General features: G+C 39.7%; 1 protein-coding gene across 2 annotated transcripts in view; it reads left to right on the top strand.

The window, feature by feature from the left end:
- The window catches only part of LOC141773021 (guanine nucleotide-binding protein G(I)/G(S)/G(T) subunit beta-1), a 43280-nt gene extending 25417 nt beyond the window's left edge, over window positions 1–17863 (top strand). Inside the window, exons 2-11 of one of the 2 annotated variants that reach the window (XM_074644643.1) lie at window positions 1216–1322; window positions 1957–1995; window positions 2246–2352; window positions 6092–6155; window positions 6801–6963; window positions 8783–8849; window positions 9762–9963; window positions 10581–10797; window positions 14933–15048; window positions 15623–17863. In XM_074644643.1, the coding sequence (XP_074500744.1) occupies window positions 1266–1322; window positions 1957–1995; window positions 2246–2352; window positions 6092–6155; window positions 6801–6963; window positions 8783–8849; window positions 9762–9963; window positions 10581–10797; window positions 14933–15039 (1023 nt within the window). In that variant the 5' untranslated portion in view covers window positions 1216–1265 and the 3' untranslated portion in view covers window positions 15040–15048; window positions 15623–17863. Of the gene's footprint in view, window positions 1–1215; window positions 1323–1956; window positions 1996–2245; window positions 2353–6091; window positions 6156–6800; window positions 6964–8782; window positions 8850–9761; window positions 9964–10580; window positions 11770–11896; window positions 13122–14932; window positions 15049–15622 lie in introns of those variants that run through there. The other variant, XR_012594990.1, reaches the window with a different exon arrangement.
- Window positions 17864–18733: the final 870 nt, after the last annotated feature.

Raw genomic sequence — 18733 nt, 5'->3', positions numbered from 1 at the left:
TTAGCTTGTGTTCGACAGATGGGCAGTGATGTTACTTATGAGGAAATTTTATGAAGGTAAAATTGGTCCCTGAAATCAGTGAGGAGAGAGCATCAAAGGAAGAAAATTCCTTCATTTTCTTCACTGGATGCGGCCGCTGAAATTATAAATCGTCCTGGAGTTAACCGTTTTCAATGGACCGCTGTTTTGGAAAGTTTTGTCTGCTGACTTGCTGTGACTTAGGCACTTCTAGTAGTAATGATTGTACCACTTACACTGTCTTCCAGCAGCCTGTAAACCACAGGTCATAATTGTTGCAATAGTATTTTTCTTTTTAGTAGAATTTGTCTTCTCTCCGTGGAGAGTGAAAGTGTCTGTGCTAAGGGCGTCAACCAGAGGATTGGGGTCAGCGGGATAGCCACTGCTTTTAGGATCATCAGCAGGTTTTGTCTTAACCGGATTTGGCTGGAGGAGCTGAATCAACTGTGTCCCGGGATTACAGGGATGACATTGGAGGAGAGTTTAGAGTCCAGAGGCCAGAGCATTGACAGCTTCGTCCAACCCTGCCCATCATCCAAGCACCTTTGGGTTCCAGTAGTGCAACGAAACCCAAGCTGGTCTCTCGGTCTGCCTCTCTGCTTTCTTGATATCTGGACTCTTAATCCTTGCTTCTTTTGTCAGTAAGGGGTACGTTCTGCTCCCTTGTGGCAGAGTGGATTTTTTAAAACATATTTTTTATTTATTTATTTTTTGCCTTGGCAGTTGAGGAATGGTGATCAGCTGCTCAGTGTGGCCAAATCTATGCCCAAGGGTTTGCTATTGTTTGTGAGGGGAGAGAGAACAAATTCAACATCATCCTCAAAATTGTTATCTTAAGCCGAAAGTAGCTGCTGAGTGCTTGTTGCTAGGTAACAGTTTCAAGCTGGTACGGACAAGTCTTGTCGAGAAAGTGTTGGGCTGTTGTGATTCCCTACGACTTTGTCTGGGCCTCACAATTTGGATTTAAGAGATAATTTTGTTGAAGTGACCATGTCCATGAATTCATCACAGAAGCCGAAGCTCATAATGTCTTTGCACTTTGGTCAAGGTCTTGCATGTAATTTGGTGCACTGGCATTCAGAGTAAAAAAACTCAACAATACATGTTACTTTACTGTACATTTTGTGTATTACCACCAACATGAGACAAGCAGTATGTGGTATCCATGTTGAGACTGTCATTTCTTGTATCCTCCAGATCAGCAAGAGTCTAGGCGGCGGAGCGAAGCACACCATTAGCAGAGGAAAATGAGTGAACTGGATCAGCTACGCCAGGAGGCTGAGCAGCTCAAGAACCAGATCAGAGTAAGTCCTTCACTGTCCTCAAGTCTGCCTGACAGTATGTTAATACATATTGGCTCAAATGGTCAAATTCACGGAAATCATTGCCTACAATGCTGTACACCAGCCACCGAAGACTGAAGTGGGAAACTATATTTTCAGTGTACTTTGTGCTATAAACACAGTTTGTTTTATTGGTTTGTATTCAGGTTTGCGACTAGACTGCACAATTAATCAAAATGTTATCGAATTCGCAATACGGTACGGCCTACTGCAAGTTTCAAATCGCAGGCAAAATGTGTGTCAAAATACCCTTTAAGATAAATATTTTTATGCTGCAGAGATGTCCTGGCCTACACATCATATTCTACAGACTTAAGAAAACATCTTTGTTTGGTACAGATCCCCGCAAAAATCACACCATATTAATTTTAATGTTTTTTAATGAAAATAAGAATAATGATGTAAATATTATCATTCCCTCTAATATCACAAAACATATCGTAATTGCAATATCAGTCAAAATAATCGCAATTAGATGTTTTTTCAAAATCGTGCAGCCCTATTTGTGACACAAAACCGATTGATTCACTGATGATAATTTACTTGTGAAGAGTTTGTTGGCTAAAACAGATTTGACTGGTGTGTTGTGTTACAGGATGCCAGGAAAGCGTGTGCGGATGCTACCCTGTCTCAGGTAAGAAATGTGTTCATACCATGATCTTCACTTACTGTTTATTACGTAACTATGGTAACATAAATTATACTAAAATTGGCTTCGATGTTTGGCTGTGGGTGGTGTTTATATGGAGTGCATGATTTGAAGACTACATTCTTTTTATGTTTTTAATCATATCTTAAATCATGCCTTTAAATCTTTACAAATAGAAATGCCACATCACTATACCACACTACTTGAAGTGACTCTTTTTCTTACTGTCGTTTAGATCACAGCTAACATCGACCCTGTTGGCCGAATTCAGATGCGCACTAGACGGACACTGAGGGGTCATCTGGCTAAAATCTACGCCATGCACTGGGGCACTGACTCAAGGTAATCTCATTCAACTCCATCCTGTCCATTAACTGAATGTTTCATCCCATCAGCCCAGCCCCCTCGCCTAAATACAGGAAATGGATATAAAAGCAAGCTCGACTGTCTTTGTGCTAGTTACTTCTCCTGAGGGTCCTCGTCAAATCATGACATCCCACAATAGCTCACTTTTCCATCCAAAGACAGGTCTTTTTCTTTATATCTGTCCATCAGATTAACATATCCTCAGTGTTCTATCAATTCAACAGCAGGGTATTTGTGCACATGCACAATAGGTAATGCATTTTTTGTTGAATGCACATTGGTCATGCATCGGTCACTCTATCTTTGAGTATGTCTACTGTGCTGTGTGTCTGTGTGCTGTGTTTGTGTGCATTGGGGGCGGGGTATGTGGGTAGGGAAAATACTCAAAATGGAGTCAGCCTTTTGTTAGAGCTGTGTTGATAGGCAAGGTAGATGAAGCAACACTCTTCTCTTCACATGTAAAGCGCTTTCCCTAGAGTTGTACACACCTCTCACCTCAGCAACCAACAAGTTAATCACTGTGGTGCTGCTGTGCGTCAGTCCACAGAGAGACCATTGCAAACTTGCCATGTCACCTCATCATCCTTCCAGTCATATAGCTTAAGAAAGAGTCTGCGTCTTGTGTTTACCCACTGTCAGCTCTTCCTGTTTGTTTGTTTCATCTGTTAATGTTTCACCTCCCAGAGGAGTTGGGGTATTTATTAGACTACCTGCTGAGATTCAGCCACCCAGAAAGAAGGTCACATGAAGATGTTTTGACCCATAGTCTAAGCTAAGTCTGCTATTTTTAGCCCCATGGAGACTTGGATTCAGTCTGTGGTGGGTTTACGACAGTTTGAGAAAGAAAATCACCCGTTAGTTCCACTTCCCTTCGTTAACCAATAATATATATTGAGTTAAATGTTCAGGATGTACTACTCTGATGATCCAAAACAACACAACGCTTTGTAGTTGTAGCATTATGATTTAAAAAAAAGCAAGAAAAAAAAGCTTTAGCCCAAATTTCATTGACATTTTCTGACATTTTCTAGACCAAACAACTAATTTATGAATCGAGAAAGAAATCGACAGATTGATTGAATGAAAATAATCGTTAGTTGCAGCCCTAACCTTGTTGGTGTAACAACCAATTTGCAAACAACTTTTATGCTAGCACCTTACTAATATGACATGTTTGCATTCAATGATTCAGCCCAACTTTACTCAATAACTGTGGCCGAATCACTGCCCTTATCTATCAGGGGGATAGCTGGTTTGTTCCTTTCTAGTTTTATTTCAATGCACGTGAGAAATCGTAGACTTTGTAGTATGTGTAGTCTCCACAAACATTGTTTTCTGGTAAAAACGAAGTGAGTTTTGTACTAAAATTATGTAGAATAGTACTTGGTATTGGCAACACCAGAGGGAGCTTGAATGATGAACTAGATAACCTCAATCCTCATGAAATCAGTGAGTCATGACTCATTTCCCACATGAAACGATTTCTTCATAACCACCGGTGACCCAACAGTTGTTCGGTTTTTGGTTGTTGTTTGTTTTTATGGCTTTGCTGATATAATACTGCTCCTGTTACAGTTGCCTTGTGTTTCTAGGGTGTAGAATTAAGATCATATTCAAATCAATGTTGATTTCTTAATTAATTATTCAGTCATTTTATTATATATAATCATTTAGGGATGCAAATAATGATTATTTTTTCATTATTATTTAATCTGCGGATTATTTTCTCGATTGTTTGGTCCATAAAATAGTGAAAAATGTCCCAATTTTTCAAAGCCCCAAGGTGACGTCTTTAAATGTCTTGTTTTGTCAGTCCAAAACCCAAAGATATTCACTTTAATGTGATATAAAACAGAGAAAAGAAGGACATTTTCATAATTTAGAGGCTGCAAACAGCATTTTCCGACATTTTTGCATAAAAATTACTTTAAAGATTAATTGATTATCAGAATAGTTTTTGTTGCAGCTCTATAATCATTGCAGCATACCTAAATGACCATGTCTGCAATTAATTTAATAGACAGAAATTTTGCAAGCGTTATCACATAGGCCTCAATGAAATGTTATGATATTAGTCTGTTCATTATTCTTTCTCTCATAAGCCTTGACTCATAATGGACTCCAGCCTCCAAAGTTGTACTCTTAAAACCTGAAAGTGGTTTAGCATGGAAGCTATTTACCTCAGCTGAAGTTCAGAGCGAGAATAGCAAACACTAGAAGAAATAGAAATTGTTTGTTTTCCTGCTGCTAATCACTTTAGCTGAACATAACTACAGCCAAGCACACACTCCTCTCTCCTTGTGTTTGACTGTTGTCACTTGGCTGCATCACAGTTACTCAAACAAACCTGATGAGTGATGAGCAACACAAACTGATTGTGAACTTAAAGTCTGGTCTCTCCAAACATTGGGTGTCTGCTCCCAACCAGGTTGTCAGAGCTCTGTTCTGACAAGAAAGTGAGCGCGTCATTGCATCATCGTCTCCCAGCTGACACGCACACACTTAACACACTCTCTCGCTCACATTGCACTGGAAGTTAATAACACATACATTTTCCTACTTTTGACATAATCTTTTGATTATTCGAGTTTAATACGCTCATTTTAAGGCTCGGAAGTTGATGCTTCATTTTCTTTTAGACTGAAATTCCCAGCAGAGACCCTTCTGTCCCTGGCTTATTATCCGACGGAGTGTGCACATGTGAGCGCGTTCCCGTCAGCCTGGTAGTTAAGATTTGCCAGCAGATTCCCAGCAGGCCTTGGTGTGTTCACTCCTTTTCCCGGTCCTGTGCGTATTGGGACTGTCACTGTGGTTACTCTTGTTGAATTCACCCAGATAGCAGAGCACAGCCACAGAGGTACCTGAGCGCTGTCTCTAGAATGCAAAACAGGATTTGTAGCGAGACCTTACCGTGCAGCAGACTCTGCAGGTTGTTCTTTTTGAAGCACATAACATATTGAAAGTAAATAAATGGTCTTGAAAGTAGAGCTGCAACAACTAATTGATTAGTTGTCAACTAATAAGTTAATCGCCAGCTATTTTGGTAATTGATTAATCGGTTTGAATAATTTTTTAAGGGAAAAAAAGTAAAAGTTCCAGCTTCTTAATTGTGAATATTTTGTGGCTTATCTATCTTTGGTCTACAAAATGTCAGAAAATGGTGAAAAATGTCGATCAGTGGTTCCCAAAGCCCAAGATGACGTCCTCAAATGTCTTGTTTTGTCCACAACTCAAAGATATTCAGTTTACTGTCATAGAGGAGTAAAGAAACCAAAAGAAATATTCACATGTAAGAAGCTGGACGCAGAGAATTTAGACAACTGATGGATTAATCGTTGCAGCTCTACTCAATACAGCATGGCGCTTGTCTATTAGTCAGTCCAAGTTTTTTAATTCACTGTTCACTTTTGCAGTTTTTGTTAACTTTTTTGAAGGAGGTTGAAGTCTGCACAACAAAAGTCTTTTCAAATATTCAAAATGTTCAAACAAATACAGCCAAATCCTCACATATTGTGTGTCAATCACTGTTCTTTGTGTTAGTGAAGGTCACAGATTATCGGAGTACCAATATATAACGAATCTATACAGGAGCATATCCATCACAGAATTAGATGAAAGATGCCATTTTTCATGTGTGATAAACTAGCTATTCATAATGGGCAATGCACTGGTAATCTTTCCGTAGTTTGATCTAGCTCCTCTTTCTTTTCATCAGGCTTTTGGTCAGCGCCTCCCAGGATGGCAAACTCATTATTTGGGACAGCTACACCACAAACAAGGTAAAAACACCATATTCCAAAGAACTGAAACAATCTCACTGCTGTGTAATTCTTGTTTTCTTATAGTTTTGTAATTGAAAAGTTGCATGCAGCTCGTTCAGCCAACGTCACTGTGTGTACAAGCATATGTATTTTCACTGTGTGCAGTTTAGAAAAGCATCCCGGGCGTTTGATCTTAAAATCAGTCATAAACGGGCAGTGGATGACAGCTGCTCATCGCACCCAGTTCAAAGAAAGAAAGAAAAAACAATCTAAAGACTTTATTGATGCCAGAATAATGAGTTAGGTAGTGTAAACATTTCTTGACTACTTGGTTTGGTAAGTGGTTGGCAGATGAACCATTGCCATTACCCATTCCCCCCTTTTCTGGCAGCTAGTTTCATTTAGGGGTGACAAAGTGCTGAGTTCATTATAAAATAATTCAAAAGTGTTTGAGGGTGCCAAGTGATGCTATTTATAGTGGGTGTTGTGCCCTTGAAAGGTTAAGTTAATATTGCGGACGGACTTTGTCACATGCCCTCCTCTCTCTCTCTCTCTCTCTCTCTCTCACTCTCTCTCTCTCTCTCGCTCTCTCTCTCTCGCTCTCTCTCTCTCCCATCTGTCACTGCGTGCTATCTAATATTAAATCTTCCTCCTCTCTTCCAGGTCCATGCCATCCCGTTGCGCTCCTCCTGGGTGATGACGTGCGCCTACGCCCCTTCTGGGAACTACGTTGCCTGTGGAGGCCTGGACAACATCTGCTCCATCTACAACCTCAAGACCCGCGAGGGAAATGTGCGTGTCAGCCGTGAGCTGGCCGGACACACAGGTAGGCTGGACACACCCGTTAGCATGTACCCATTTACCCATCAATCCCAGGATTTTATGACGGTCAGATCAATCTGCCAATAGACCATATTTGCACTGATTTGTATTCAATATCTACTATTGAGTGTTTCCCCCAGAGTTTGTTTGCAGTTATAGAAGGTTCTGTTAAAAGTCATTGTAACCTCCAGGAACACCGAATTTCCTTTAGCACCCAGTTGTGTACCGTGTACCATGTACTAATCAAACTATGCTTAGCAGTAATACTACAGAGAAGACATTTTGGATACACATTAGCATGCCCAAATGGCAGTGAGAAGTAACTGGAAAATGTAAAACATCGATAGACAACACCCGGCAGGATCATGTTCCATCAGTCAGTGTGCACTGCTTTATACAAAATGTCATGTTGTCATAATGTTATCATGATGGAGCACTGCAGTCACTGCACTTTTTCAGACGATGCTTTCCATGCAAAAGTTTCTAGGGCTATCCTCGACCAGCCATTCTTAGGGCGCTTTCACAAGCCAACATTCAGTCCATTGTTATCAAAATCCAGTGCGGTTTCTATGGATAGTTGTGAACACAGTAATCGAACTCTGGTGCGGACCAAAACAACTGGGTTTCCAAGCGAACCAAAACGCAGGCTGCCTGTGCAGGCTTTTTTTCTGCAAAAGTCTACTGGACATCTTGGCCAAAGAGAACACACAGAATATGCCAAAAAGAGTCCACAGAAATAGTGATGTTTATAAAGACATTCGGGATAAACTGGAGAAGAAGGGATTCTTGCACACAGTATAGTGCAGAGTCATAGTAAAAAAAAACTTTGACAGCAATATTTCAAAGTCCGCGATTCCCGGAATAGAAGTGGCAGCTCTCGAGACGAAAAAGATAAATTCACTCTTTCATACAAGCCCCTCAGCAAATTATCTTTTTTAATCTGGTCCATTTAATTTGTGCGCTGCGAGTCTGAACCACACTAAATGGAAAACAAACCAAAATATATATTTCACTCTGATTCTTTTGTCGACTAATCGTTGATTAAATCGACAGATCTGTAAAACTGTGCAAAGAATCACACGAAAGCAATACTTTAAATCTTGTTTGCTAGAGATGTGCTCATAACTTTCTAGGAAATAAGTCATTCAGCATGAAAAAGCATAAAAAAAAAACTAATCAACTAAAGAAATCTTAGTCAGCTAAGAGCAAAACTACCGATTAGTTGACTAATCGACAGAGGGGGCAGCCCTACAATTTCAATTTGTCTTTTCTTTGACTGAAGAGATCATACCCAATACCCAAAGCCATTCGATTATTTGTGTCTGATATTGTTTTAACTTTATGTACTGGCGTAAGCCAAATTATTTTCATATCCGAGAGATGCCAGTCACATGTTGTGTCTTTCTCCATAAAAACAGGGAGCCATATCCCAGCTCAGACTAATGAAAGTGTTGAGCTCTGAGGCAAGGAGCATTCATCTGATCAGAGTCACATGATGCAGGAAGTGTGTCAGCATTTTAGTTCTAGTTCCCTCGCTATAGGGAGGGGTATGTACACTCTGCCAGCTAGTAAAGGATGAATTATGGAAGTCATGAACCGGGAGATACCCTACAGCTTTTTTTCTGTTTCTGGGAGTGAATTAGACAATTCATCTTTCCCCACACCCAGCACACACAGCGTTCTCTGAGGGTGGGATGATAATTTGGACTAGAGTTTCTTCCTCTGTGCAGACAGTAAGGAAATGAAACCTCTACTTCTCAATACTCTCAAAAGACAGTCAATCATGAATGAGTTATTCAATCAGTGTGTTTGATTCCTGTCAGGTTACCTGTCCTGCTGTCGCTTCCTGGATGACAACCAGATTGTCACCAGCTCTGGAGACACCACCTGGTGAGTTGTGAAACTGCACCCAATGCAACACCACCACAAGCTACAACCTCATAAAATCAACATACAGTTAGCTCAACTACTGTTTCACACAATTTAATGAAAAGATATAATATAGTTTAGAGCTGCCATTAAAAGCAAAGTCAACCTTAAGCCCCAAGTACTGAGTCTGCTTGGGATAGACAGACGTCATACAGCTACTAGCATCCCGTCATGGGTCGATCAGTTTCCTTCTTAAATGACACTTACAAATTTTAAAGCGCTCTAAAAATTGTTTTGTATTTTGCAGCTGTACATAGACTAGCGATGGGCACTGAAAGCCAGTATTAAATGGGCACCGTTGCTGAATCATTGAAGACCGTAGTATTGATAAGGTCCGACATTATCGTTACTTTTTAACATTTCGGTGTAATTTATTATCACGCTGCAGCCTCTCCTCTGCTCTCAGTGTCGGGGCTCAGCTCTTAAACACACACACACGCGGAGCGAAGTCCGCAAACAGTTTGTTCTGTTTAGCTTAGTTTGCTACGTATCTTCAAATTTGGACAGGAGGAAGGACTGATACGTACTGATGTCTGTGTTCTTCATTCTTTATAAACTTTGCTTGGGAATATTGTTTGTTTTATTGATATTTTAGATGTTTCCAGTGAGATATTAATGAGTTATATAGTGACTTTGCTGTTAAAAGCATTACTGTTGCTGCTCTAAAAAAGATTTAGTTATATTTAAAATTAAAATAAATTCTAATCCTTGTCTGAGTTTATTTTTTTTTTAAATGATAAAATAAAAAGTAATTATTTATTAATGAAAAAGAACCGATAAGAATATCGATAAAGAACCGAGCCGATAAGGAGTATCGACATAATCCTAACCATACCCATCCCCAAATTTGACCATTTTTCTGCTTTCTTGCAGTGCTCTGTGGGACATTGAGACTGGTCAGCAGACGACTACATTCGCTGGTCACACCGGTGATGTCATGAGTCTCTCTCTGGCGCCCGACACCAGGCTGTTTGTGTCTGGAGCCTGCGATGCCTCGGCCAAGCTCTGGGACATCAGAGAAGGAATGTGCCGACAGACCTTCACTGGCCACGAGTCGGACATCAACGCTATCTGCGTAAGGCCACATACACACACACATGCAAACACTCTCTCTCGTGCATGTTATATACTAATCATAAATCATTCAAGGCGTTTCCAAGCCAAGCCTGTCAGAGCAAATCTCAGGTCCTTGAGGGCACATTCAGGTAGAGGCACAAGTTTTATAAGCAAATTGCAAGTCAAGATGCAGATCATTCATGTCTGTGGATGCTGACCATTACAATGACAAAGCATTTAAATGTTTTCCTTTCCAAGATGTGTTCATAGTGTTATTTTCAAAGCCATGTCCTTTCAATGCATTTAACTGTTATAACTTCCTTCTGCAAAATTTAGGCTTCAAAAAGAGTCACTAGGAGTTCATAGTTGTGCGTTCTAGATAATTATTACTGAAATAGTAATCTATCAATCTTTCAGGGATAACTAAAAGGACTCCTAAAAAAGAAATGAAATACTTTGGTGCCACATATTTACGCTTTTTAGGGACCAATAGCAGAAAAGGGTGTGGCAAGTTATTGTTACACAACCTCAGGACAATAACAGATTTAATCACGACTACATGAAGGCATATGAAGAATTTGCTGCAGTCACTCTAAAGTATCCACAAAGTATTGACCCCTGACCTTTTTGTTGCAGTTCTTCCCCAATGGCAACGCATTTGCCACGGGTTCAGACGACGCCACCTGCCGGCTGTTTGACCTGCGTGCTGACCAGGAGCTGATGGTTTACTCACATGACAACATCATCTGCGGTATCACCTCCGTGGCATTCTCCAAGAGTGGCCGCCTACTGCTGGCCGGCTACGACGATTTCAACTGCAACGTCTGGGACACTTTGAAGGCCGACCGTGCAGGTAAGCCACCAAACAGGGTGTACATGCTGATGTACTTCTCCATGCCAAAACCTACACACATCAAAAACCTGTCAGTTAGCAGCTCCTCAGGCAAAAAACACCTCCTCCTCATCATTTTACACTTTTTAATGAACAAGCAATTGATGGCGTATTTTCTATCGCCAAGTTTGGTTTCTTGTAATTATTCTGGAGACCAATATATAAAAAATATATCATGAAGTCATGGTCTGCTTCATTACAGCGGTAGCACCTTCAGCCGTCTGAATAACCAGCAATACAAGTCAGAGTTCGGTGTCAGCCCCAGTCAAAAATGTGGAGTAGAGGTGTGGGAAGAAACCGAGCATATCTGTCCCGGCCGCTGTTCAGCACCACCACAGTCTCTTTTCTTTAAAGTAAAGCCATCGGTGCAGTTCAGCGGTGATTGCGGACAGTGGAGGAAGTTAAAACACGAGGAATGTGAACTAATTTACAGCACGCTTTGAAATCTCCTTGTTTCACACCTCCGCACGCCTGGCCAGTTGCTGCAGAAAGAGGGCGTGGCTGTCCATTTGTTAGTTTTGGAAAGTTAGACATATCGGGCGTAAGACCAACCACAGTACACCACCAACCATCATGTTGTCCAAACAGCACAGCATGATGTCCTGATGTTTACACTGTATCTTTACTCCTTGCTGAATAATAGTTTAGGCAAGTAGAAAATCATTAACTGAAGGAGAAGTACCTGACGCATGTTGAGGGAAAGTGTGTACACTGAAAGGTAAATTGCTGGTTTATATCACAGATTAATTAATTGTAATGACCTTCACAGATTGATTGATTTGGGTGTTTGCTTTACTGCAGGGTGAAGCAGGTTTTAGAGTAAACAAACAAAACATACTAATAACGGCGTTTTCACACCGGGCAGCGGCGAAGTTCGGCTTGGCGCAATAGTTAAAGTTTTCCGAGGCCGGGAGGCGTGTTCATGTGTCTCAGGCGGGAAGAAATTCTTTGCAACATAGGTCAATATGTCACAGGAGTCACAGGATCTGTTTACTGATTGGCTGCAGGTATTCTCTGGCTGCACTTTGCCAGTAAAAGTTAAACTTTTCCCAACTTTTAGTTGGACGCAGAATCAAATGGCTGCAGCTTGAATAGCACCATGGCGCAGGCTGCACTTTGCCGCTGCTCTGGTGTGAATTTGGCGTTAATATTTCCATGGAGCCGTCATGAATCCCATCAAAATGCCACATCAAGTTAAATTAGTACTTTGGATCTTGGACAAGTTCTTGTCAGGGAAGGAACCTCAGTCACGTCAGAGGTGGACGACATGACAGGTCAATATCTAATTTCTAATAACTGTTAAACTGATACATAAGAAAGATTATTAGTCTGCTGCAACAGATCCAAAATCCAAAGAGCCGTTTATCACAGGTTGACTGAAGATGTGTTATTTACAAAACTGTGATCGAGTTTATTACGGCTAGTCTACCTGTAACTGTAAAATGTTTATGGATCCTAGAAATAGAATAGGAGTTAGAGCGGCGGACATTTTTATGTCTAATGTTGATTGCAACCGTTGTAGTGGGCTAACCTAATTTCGTATAAGCAGACTTGTGGCAGGCTGCGGACTCACTCATGCCAGTGTGACGTTTAAAACAATAGTGTCGGCTTCTAGTGTGTGCGTGCGTGTAGTCCCGCTATGCCGGCTGTCCCTTTTACAAGTAAGTAAGAAAGAAAGTATGAATTGGCCTCAACAGACGGCTCTGTGACTACCTCCACTGCCAGCTTAGTGGCGAAGCAACACACTTTAAAGCCCCACTGACGTGTGTTGTCACCATAACAACTAACAACAATTGCCATTTTCTTTTGTACCAGTCAAGTTACCGCGGCAAATAGTTAAATGTCCGTTTTACTCCTATTCTATTTCTTTGGTTATTAGTTTATTCCAGTGTACACATCTTGCGTTATGCAGTGCCTTTCCTAAGACTCTGTCATGATATGGCCATACATTTTTACTTTTATATATCTTATCTGGAAGGTTAAACAGCTGTTTAGTCAATTTCCTGTTAGAAACCACACCGTGAATGCAACAGAACATTTCCAAACATAGTTATGAAAAGTTTACTGAGCCAATCACAATAATGAATACATCCGCCAACAAGAAGTCTGTGGACACCCTGAAGGAGCTGCAGGGCTCCATGGCTGCAACCGGAGACACTGTGTCAAAAAACAACTGTTGCCTGGCTGCTTCACAAGTTGCAGCATTATGCTTGTTGAAAAAAAAATCACATGACATCTGGACTAGTTTTTGCCAGAAGGCAACTCTGGAACACAGGGAAAGAAAGCGAAAAAAATAGTTGTATGATCAGACAAAAGTTTTCTTTTTAACCATCACACTGAATGCTCTATTTGGTGCAAGTCAAACATCACACGTCAGTCAGAACACACAAGACCTGCAATGCTTGTGAAGGTAGAGTGTAACATGAATGCAGCAAAATCGTGGAGGAAAAACCTGCTGCCAGCAAGACAACAGCCTTAAACATAAAGCTAAAGCTGCACAGGAATGGCGTCAAAACAACAGTCAGGGCTTTTGAGGGCATGTTCAGGTAAAGTCTCATGACATCACCAGTGTGGTCAAATCAGAGACCTCAATCCAGGCCAGAATATGTGGTAGGACTTCCTGTTAACTCGTGCTCCCCATGAAACCTGACAGAAGTCAAGCAGCTCTGCAAAGAAGGATGGGGTGAAGATGTATTGGCCAGATGTGCAGATCTGATACAGACCTGTCCACATTTCTCTACTCAATATTGACTTGAATGGACTAAATACTTTAAATGAGTAATTCATTATTTTTCCAATGTGACGATGAATTTATTTACAAGGGAAGTAACACGTACTAACGGTGTTCCAAACACTTTTAGCCCTTCAGCGCACGCCAGCGAGCACTCCTCTGTTTTTAAGAGCCAGAAAAGCATGTTTGTGTGCTCGTTCACTGGGGGAATATCCATCGGACAGTCCACAACATGATTTCAATGGCAAATTTAAAATGTTAAAAAATGCAATCGATGTTACAAACGTTCACTTTTTTGACCCTTTATTGAATAACATTGCTGTAACATCATCATTCCATGCAGAATTACGTGCAAACAGCGTCTGTGTTGACAGACTTGCTGCTGCAGCGCCAAACAGTCATTGTGTACCATTGATATTAAAAATAAACATAACTTCTTGCATAAGAATCGAAACGTACATTTTCGCTACTCTAGCTCTCGACTGGAGCTTCCCCTCCGGGCGCTGTGGGTGCACCTCGCAAATTTTCTGAAATCTCAAGGGAACAAATGGGGAACTGAAGATGACACATATACACATTTTATTCACGACATGAATGTATTTATTCAGCAATCGGCGAAAAAAAGGGCATCTGTACAGAACATCGTTGGTGGGCGTTAACTTCTTGTTTGGGATGTTTGTTCTAGCATTACTTTCTTGTAGTACCTCTACTTGAAAGCAGTAGACTTGAGTTTCACATTGCACCAAGCACGTCCCTACAAACATTCATTGCCTTTTACCAAAAGATTAGCAGGTCAGATATTGCTGCTGTATCAGATGGGATTGTGCACATTACAGTAGACTAGATGGGCCACACTGCATTATTTATAAAAAAACTATTGAGCAGGGATCAACTTCTTTAGAGTCAGATTTTTGACATTAGCCGTTTGAGGAGAAGATCTGTTGTTTTGTTTTTCTCACAGTATAGAGGATATTAATAGAAGGCATGAATACTTTACAGCTATTAACTGCATAGGGGATCAGAGGAGGCCCACATCTGAGCAGGCTATACGCACACACACGCACTGATTTCATCCATCGGTTGGTGGAATATTAATTATCAGCATATTGGGTCAGTATTAGCCTTCAGTATGCCCTGAAACCTGCTTCACCTCGTCATCTTTTCACCTTTTCCTCCACGTTTCACATTTTAGGAATCCGGTTTCCACAGACGTCATTAATGTTGAAATGATGAACTTTACCGTGTTGTCCCTCACAGTACTTGCTGATATCCAGTAATTGGGTTATCCCAAGTCTGAGCTAGCATGTGGTATCCATGAGACGGAGCAGGTTTGTTGCTGTGTCTCAGCCTCTGGTGTCTCTGCAGGTGTCCTGGCTGGTCACGATAACCGGGTGAGCTGCTTGGGTGTGACCGACGACGGCATGGCAGTGGCAACAGGGTCCTGGGACAGCTTCCTCAAGATCTGGAACTAGAGTCTGAAGGTAAATGATGAACTGTCAGTGTTTTAGAAACAGCATCAGCTACATGGAGCCTCATCTAGAGTTTGTATTGACTGCCATCTGGGGGTTGGGAATGAAAGTGCAACATCTGAAACTAAGAGAGAAACCACACATAATATCACATCAGTCTCTTTTTTACCAGTTTCTGTCCGATCTGCCTTTTGTTGTTCTCATAGCTTCAGAAATGTCTTATTAAATCTCAAAGTGATGTTGTTTTGTACTTGAAATTTAAACACAAATGGAGCTGCAACAATTAATCAATTAGATATCAACTATTAAATGAATCTCCAACTATCTTGTTAATCGATTCATTGATCATTTGTAATTGCTAATCAAATAAAAGGGATATGCACATATGATCATTGATCAACCCTGGATTTAATGATTTTAAGGGCTGCATCTAACGATTATTTTCATTGTTGATTAATCTGTGGATTAGTTTCTGGATTAATCGATTAGTTTGGTCTATAAAATGTTGAAAAAACACAGTTGTCTGGCCAATGAGTGATTTTGCTGAATAATACTAATCAAATTATGTCTTTTTGTTTGCTTCTAGATGGCATCTGGACTCCAAAGTTGAGTGGAAGACCATTCCAACATCACAATGTTCAATTTTATTGCATATCCAATCTTTTCAAAAACACCATGATACTGACTCCAAACACCCCAAAAAACTATCAAGGGCAAAAATTCTCTCTCTCTCTCTCTCTCTCTCTCTCTCCCTCTCCTTCATATTTAAAAGAGCACAATTGTCTGTCACTCATTCAGCTACAAAAAAAAGAAGAAAAAAAAAGCTCGAGGAATTAAGTGGTTTCAAAATGGAACGGAGGGGAAAGTTGTGCATTCCTCCCATCACCATGGTCTGGTATTGTAGTAAGTGAAAATACAAACACCCCACCGCTGCCGCTGCCGCCACCCAAGCAAACGTGTCCTGCGTCCTCATTATACACAGGTCTGAGTGAAGGTTATTACACGACAGCGATCTAACTCTTAATAGCTTTTTGGCCATGTTTCTTTTTTTGTTTTCATTATTCTTCTTTTGTTAAAGAGAAGTAGATCAGCGAACTGTCAGTTAATGTTTAAAACGAGGATCAAAGCTTTGTTTTATTTCCTAGTCTTTACACATTTTAGCGAATGTTTTTAAGCGAAAAACTAGAAGAACCTCCAGATCATGTCATTTTAAATCCAGCTTTATCCCACTGGAGAACAAAGTGAGAGAATTGAGCTTCAACAGGGAGTCCTCAAGCCACTTCTGGCCCTTCTGTATATTTAGTCCCATGATACTTTTACTGTTTCTTTTTTCCAGTGTAGTCCACAAATCTTTGTTTGCACAAAAATTAAACTTTGCATATATAGAATAATGTCTAAAGAAAAAAAAAAGTTAACTAACCAAGCACATGCTGTTTATGATGATGAATGCTCGTTTTTAAAACGAAAAACAACAAAAAAAACAAACCATTTTAACCATTCTTACACCTTTTTGTCTGGCGACAGTGTAGAATAATTAAATGAAGATTAACCCATCGGATCATAATCCACCCCGCCCCTCTTTTTTATTCATTTTTTTTTCTCCTTTAATTTAGTTTTGTTCCCCCTGGTTTCTGTTGCCCGAGGTTGGGACCGGTGATGTGATTTGGTCGGGTAGGGAGTACCTCCACTTTAGCCCGGTTGCAATCCGGACGTTTCTCTTTTAACAGAGGTGCCCATTCCGTGCTTGGAAATGCAGTTACTACTCTGTGAATGACATGTTGTATAAATCAATGTTTGAAAATAATGATATTGAAACTTTTTAAGTTAAAAACGAAAAAAAAAAGATTTTGGTTGTCTGCCATGGGTGGGTTATCTCTTAGAATCGCATGCTGTAGAATTGCTTAAAAAGGTGCATATGGAATTAAGTCCTTTGATGTTTTTCTTTAAGAAAATAACCTGTTGAATATATCAATACAATGGTATTTATATTTTTCTTTTTTTCTTTTTTTCCTTTTTGTTTTTGGCTACTCCGTGCATACATGATTCAACTACAATGTCAAAGCTATGCACTTGAGAAGCAAAACCCTGCGACATAAACGGTTACTTGGTCCATACTTGGGAGGGATTCCACAAATTTAAGAAGTAACGTAAATGTTTAAATTGTACACACATGCATACGTACATTCATTCACCTAAACATACACAATCTCAAATGGAACAAATAAATTGTCATTCCTTCTGTAGCAAACAAAATTCCACTTACAAAGAAAAACATTTTATAACAGGTTTTTTTCTGTCCTTTAATAAAAAATGAAAAAAAAAAATCTTGCAGCATCTGAATGGCAGAATTTTCTGTTGTTCCCTTCTCCTTGTAAACAGAGACGCTCTTTCTTTAGCAGTAGTGACATTTTTTCCATTCTGTTTTTTCTCTGCGACATTCTGTACAAAAAAAATGTGCTGTAATTGTGCGTTAGGCCTGGAGTTGGCAAAAAATAAAATGAAATAAAAAATATTAAAAATTAATTAAATTCCCTTTCCTTTTCTCTCTTTCTCCATCAAATAACTGTAGAGCTCTGCACCCCCACTGTTCCCTTTTCACCTTTTGTATTTAATTTTAAAGTCAGTCAGTGTACAACCGAAAGCTGGATGCAAGATAGAAACTATATTAAAATGTACTGTTATTTAAGATGTAATAAAAAGCAGTTTGAGATGACCTCCTGTGTTGAGTGTGATTCACTTAGAGCGGTTACCACTGAAGCTAGAATGTTGCAGACTGTTTGGTTTCCTTGTAATTATGTTCAAGTCAAATAAACAATTTCTTATCCACTGTTGAATCAGCCTGGCTTCTCTGTACAGTCGCTCGCACATAGTTACTGTTCTCTTTGCTTGCTGGCAGCCATGCAGCTTATTCACCAGCATTTACACCCAGTATAAAAGGACACCTTGTAGTCCTCTTTCTATCCGTTATTATAGTATAGAAATTATAGAAAATAAGCAGTGGAAAATATTTTTAATAAGCTGAAACTAAAGAAAAACTATATAATTTAAGAAAAACTAATTTGAAACAATATTAACTGGGTAAAAAAATAATAAAAATTAACGTAAATTTCATTTTTTTAGCCATAATATATCACTATGGAAAAATGGAGAAAGCATGAATTTCAGTCAACTCTTGTGACATTGAACCACAGAAATTGAACAGACTTGACCCTCCAGGAAATGATGCAATGTCTTAATTCCTTCACATCGGACATTAAAGTAATGCAAAGATTACACAAACAATATAGCCATTTCTATACAGTTGTCCAACCATGTATTTTGTATGTATATATATATACTTCTGAGACATTAAATACTGTAAAACTAAACCTTTCTGAAAAACTGAAACTAGAAAAAGAAAAGTAGGTGCACTCGGAAAACTAAATGAAATCAAAAAGTCAAATAATTGAAAATTCAAAACTATTATACCTTGGTTTGTATGTGTAGTTATTATGAGGATAGTAATTAAAACTGCAGACTATGACCATCAACTTGTGATGTGTCTGTTCAGTAAACTCACACCTGAAGAGAAGCTACATACTGTTTGCTCATGTTGCACCCACGAATCACATTGGACTAAGATGGACATATTTAAAGAATTAATAAAATAACAAGAACTATCAGCTGGTCTTCAGTAGCTTTTCTGATGTCAACAGCC

The sequence above is a fragment of the Sebastes fasciatus genome, chromosome 8 (genome assembly GCF_043250625.1).
Source record: "Sebastes fasciatus isolate fSebFas1 chromosome 8, fSebFas1.pri, whole genome shotgun sequence".
Lineage (NCBI taxonomy): Eukaryota > Metazoa > Chordata > Actinopteri > Perciformes > Sebastidae > Sebastes > Sebastes fasciatus.
Note: the sequence above shows the minus strand (reverse complement) of the source record. Positions and strands in the feature narration are given on the sequence as shown.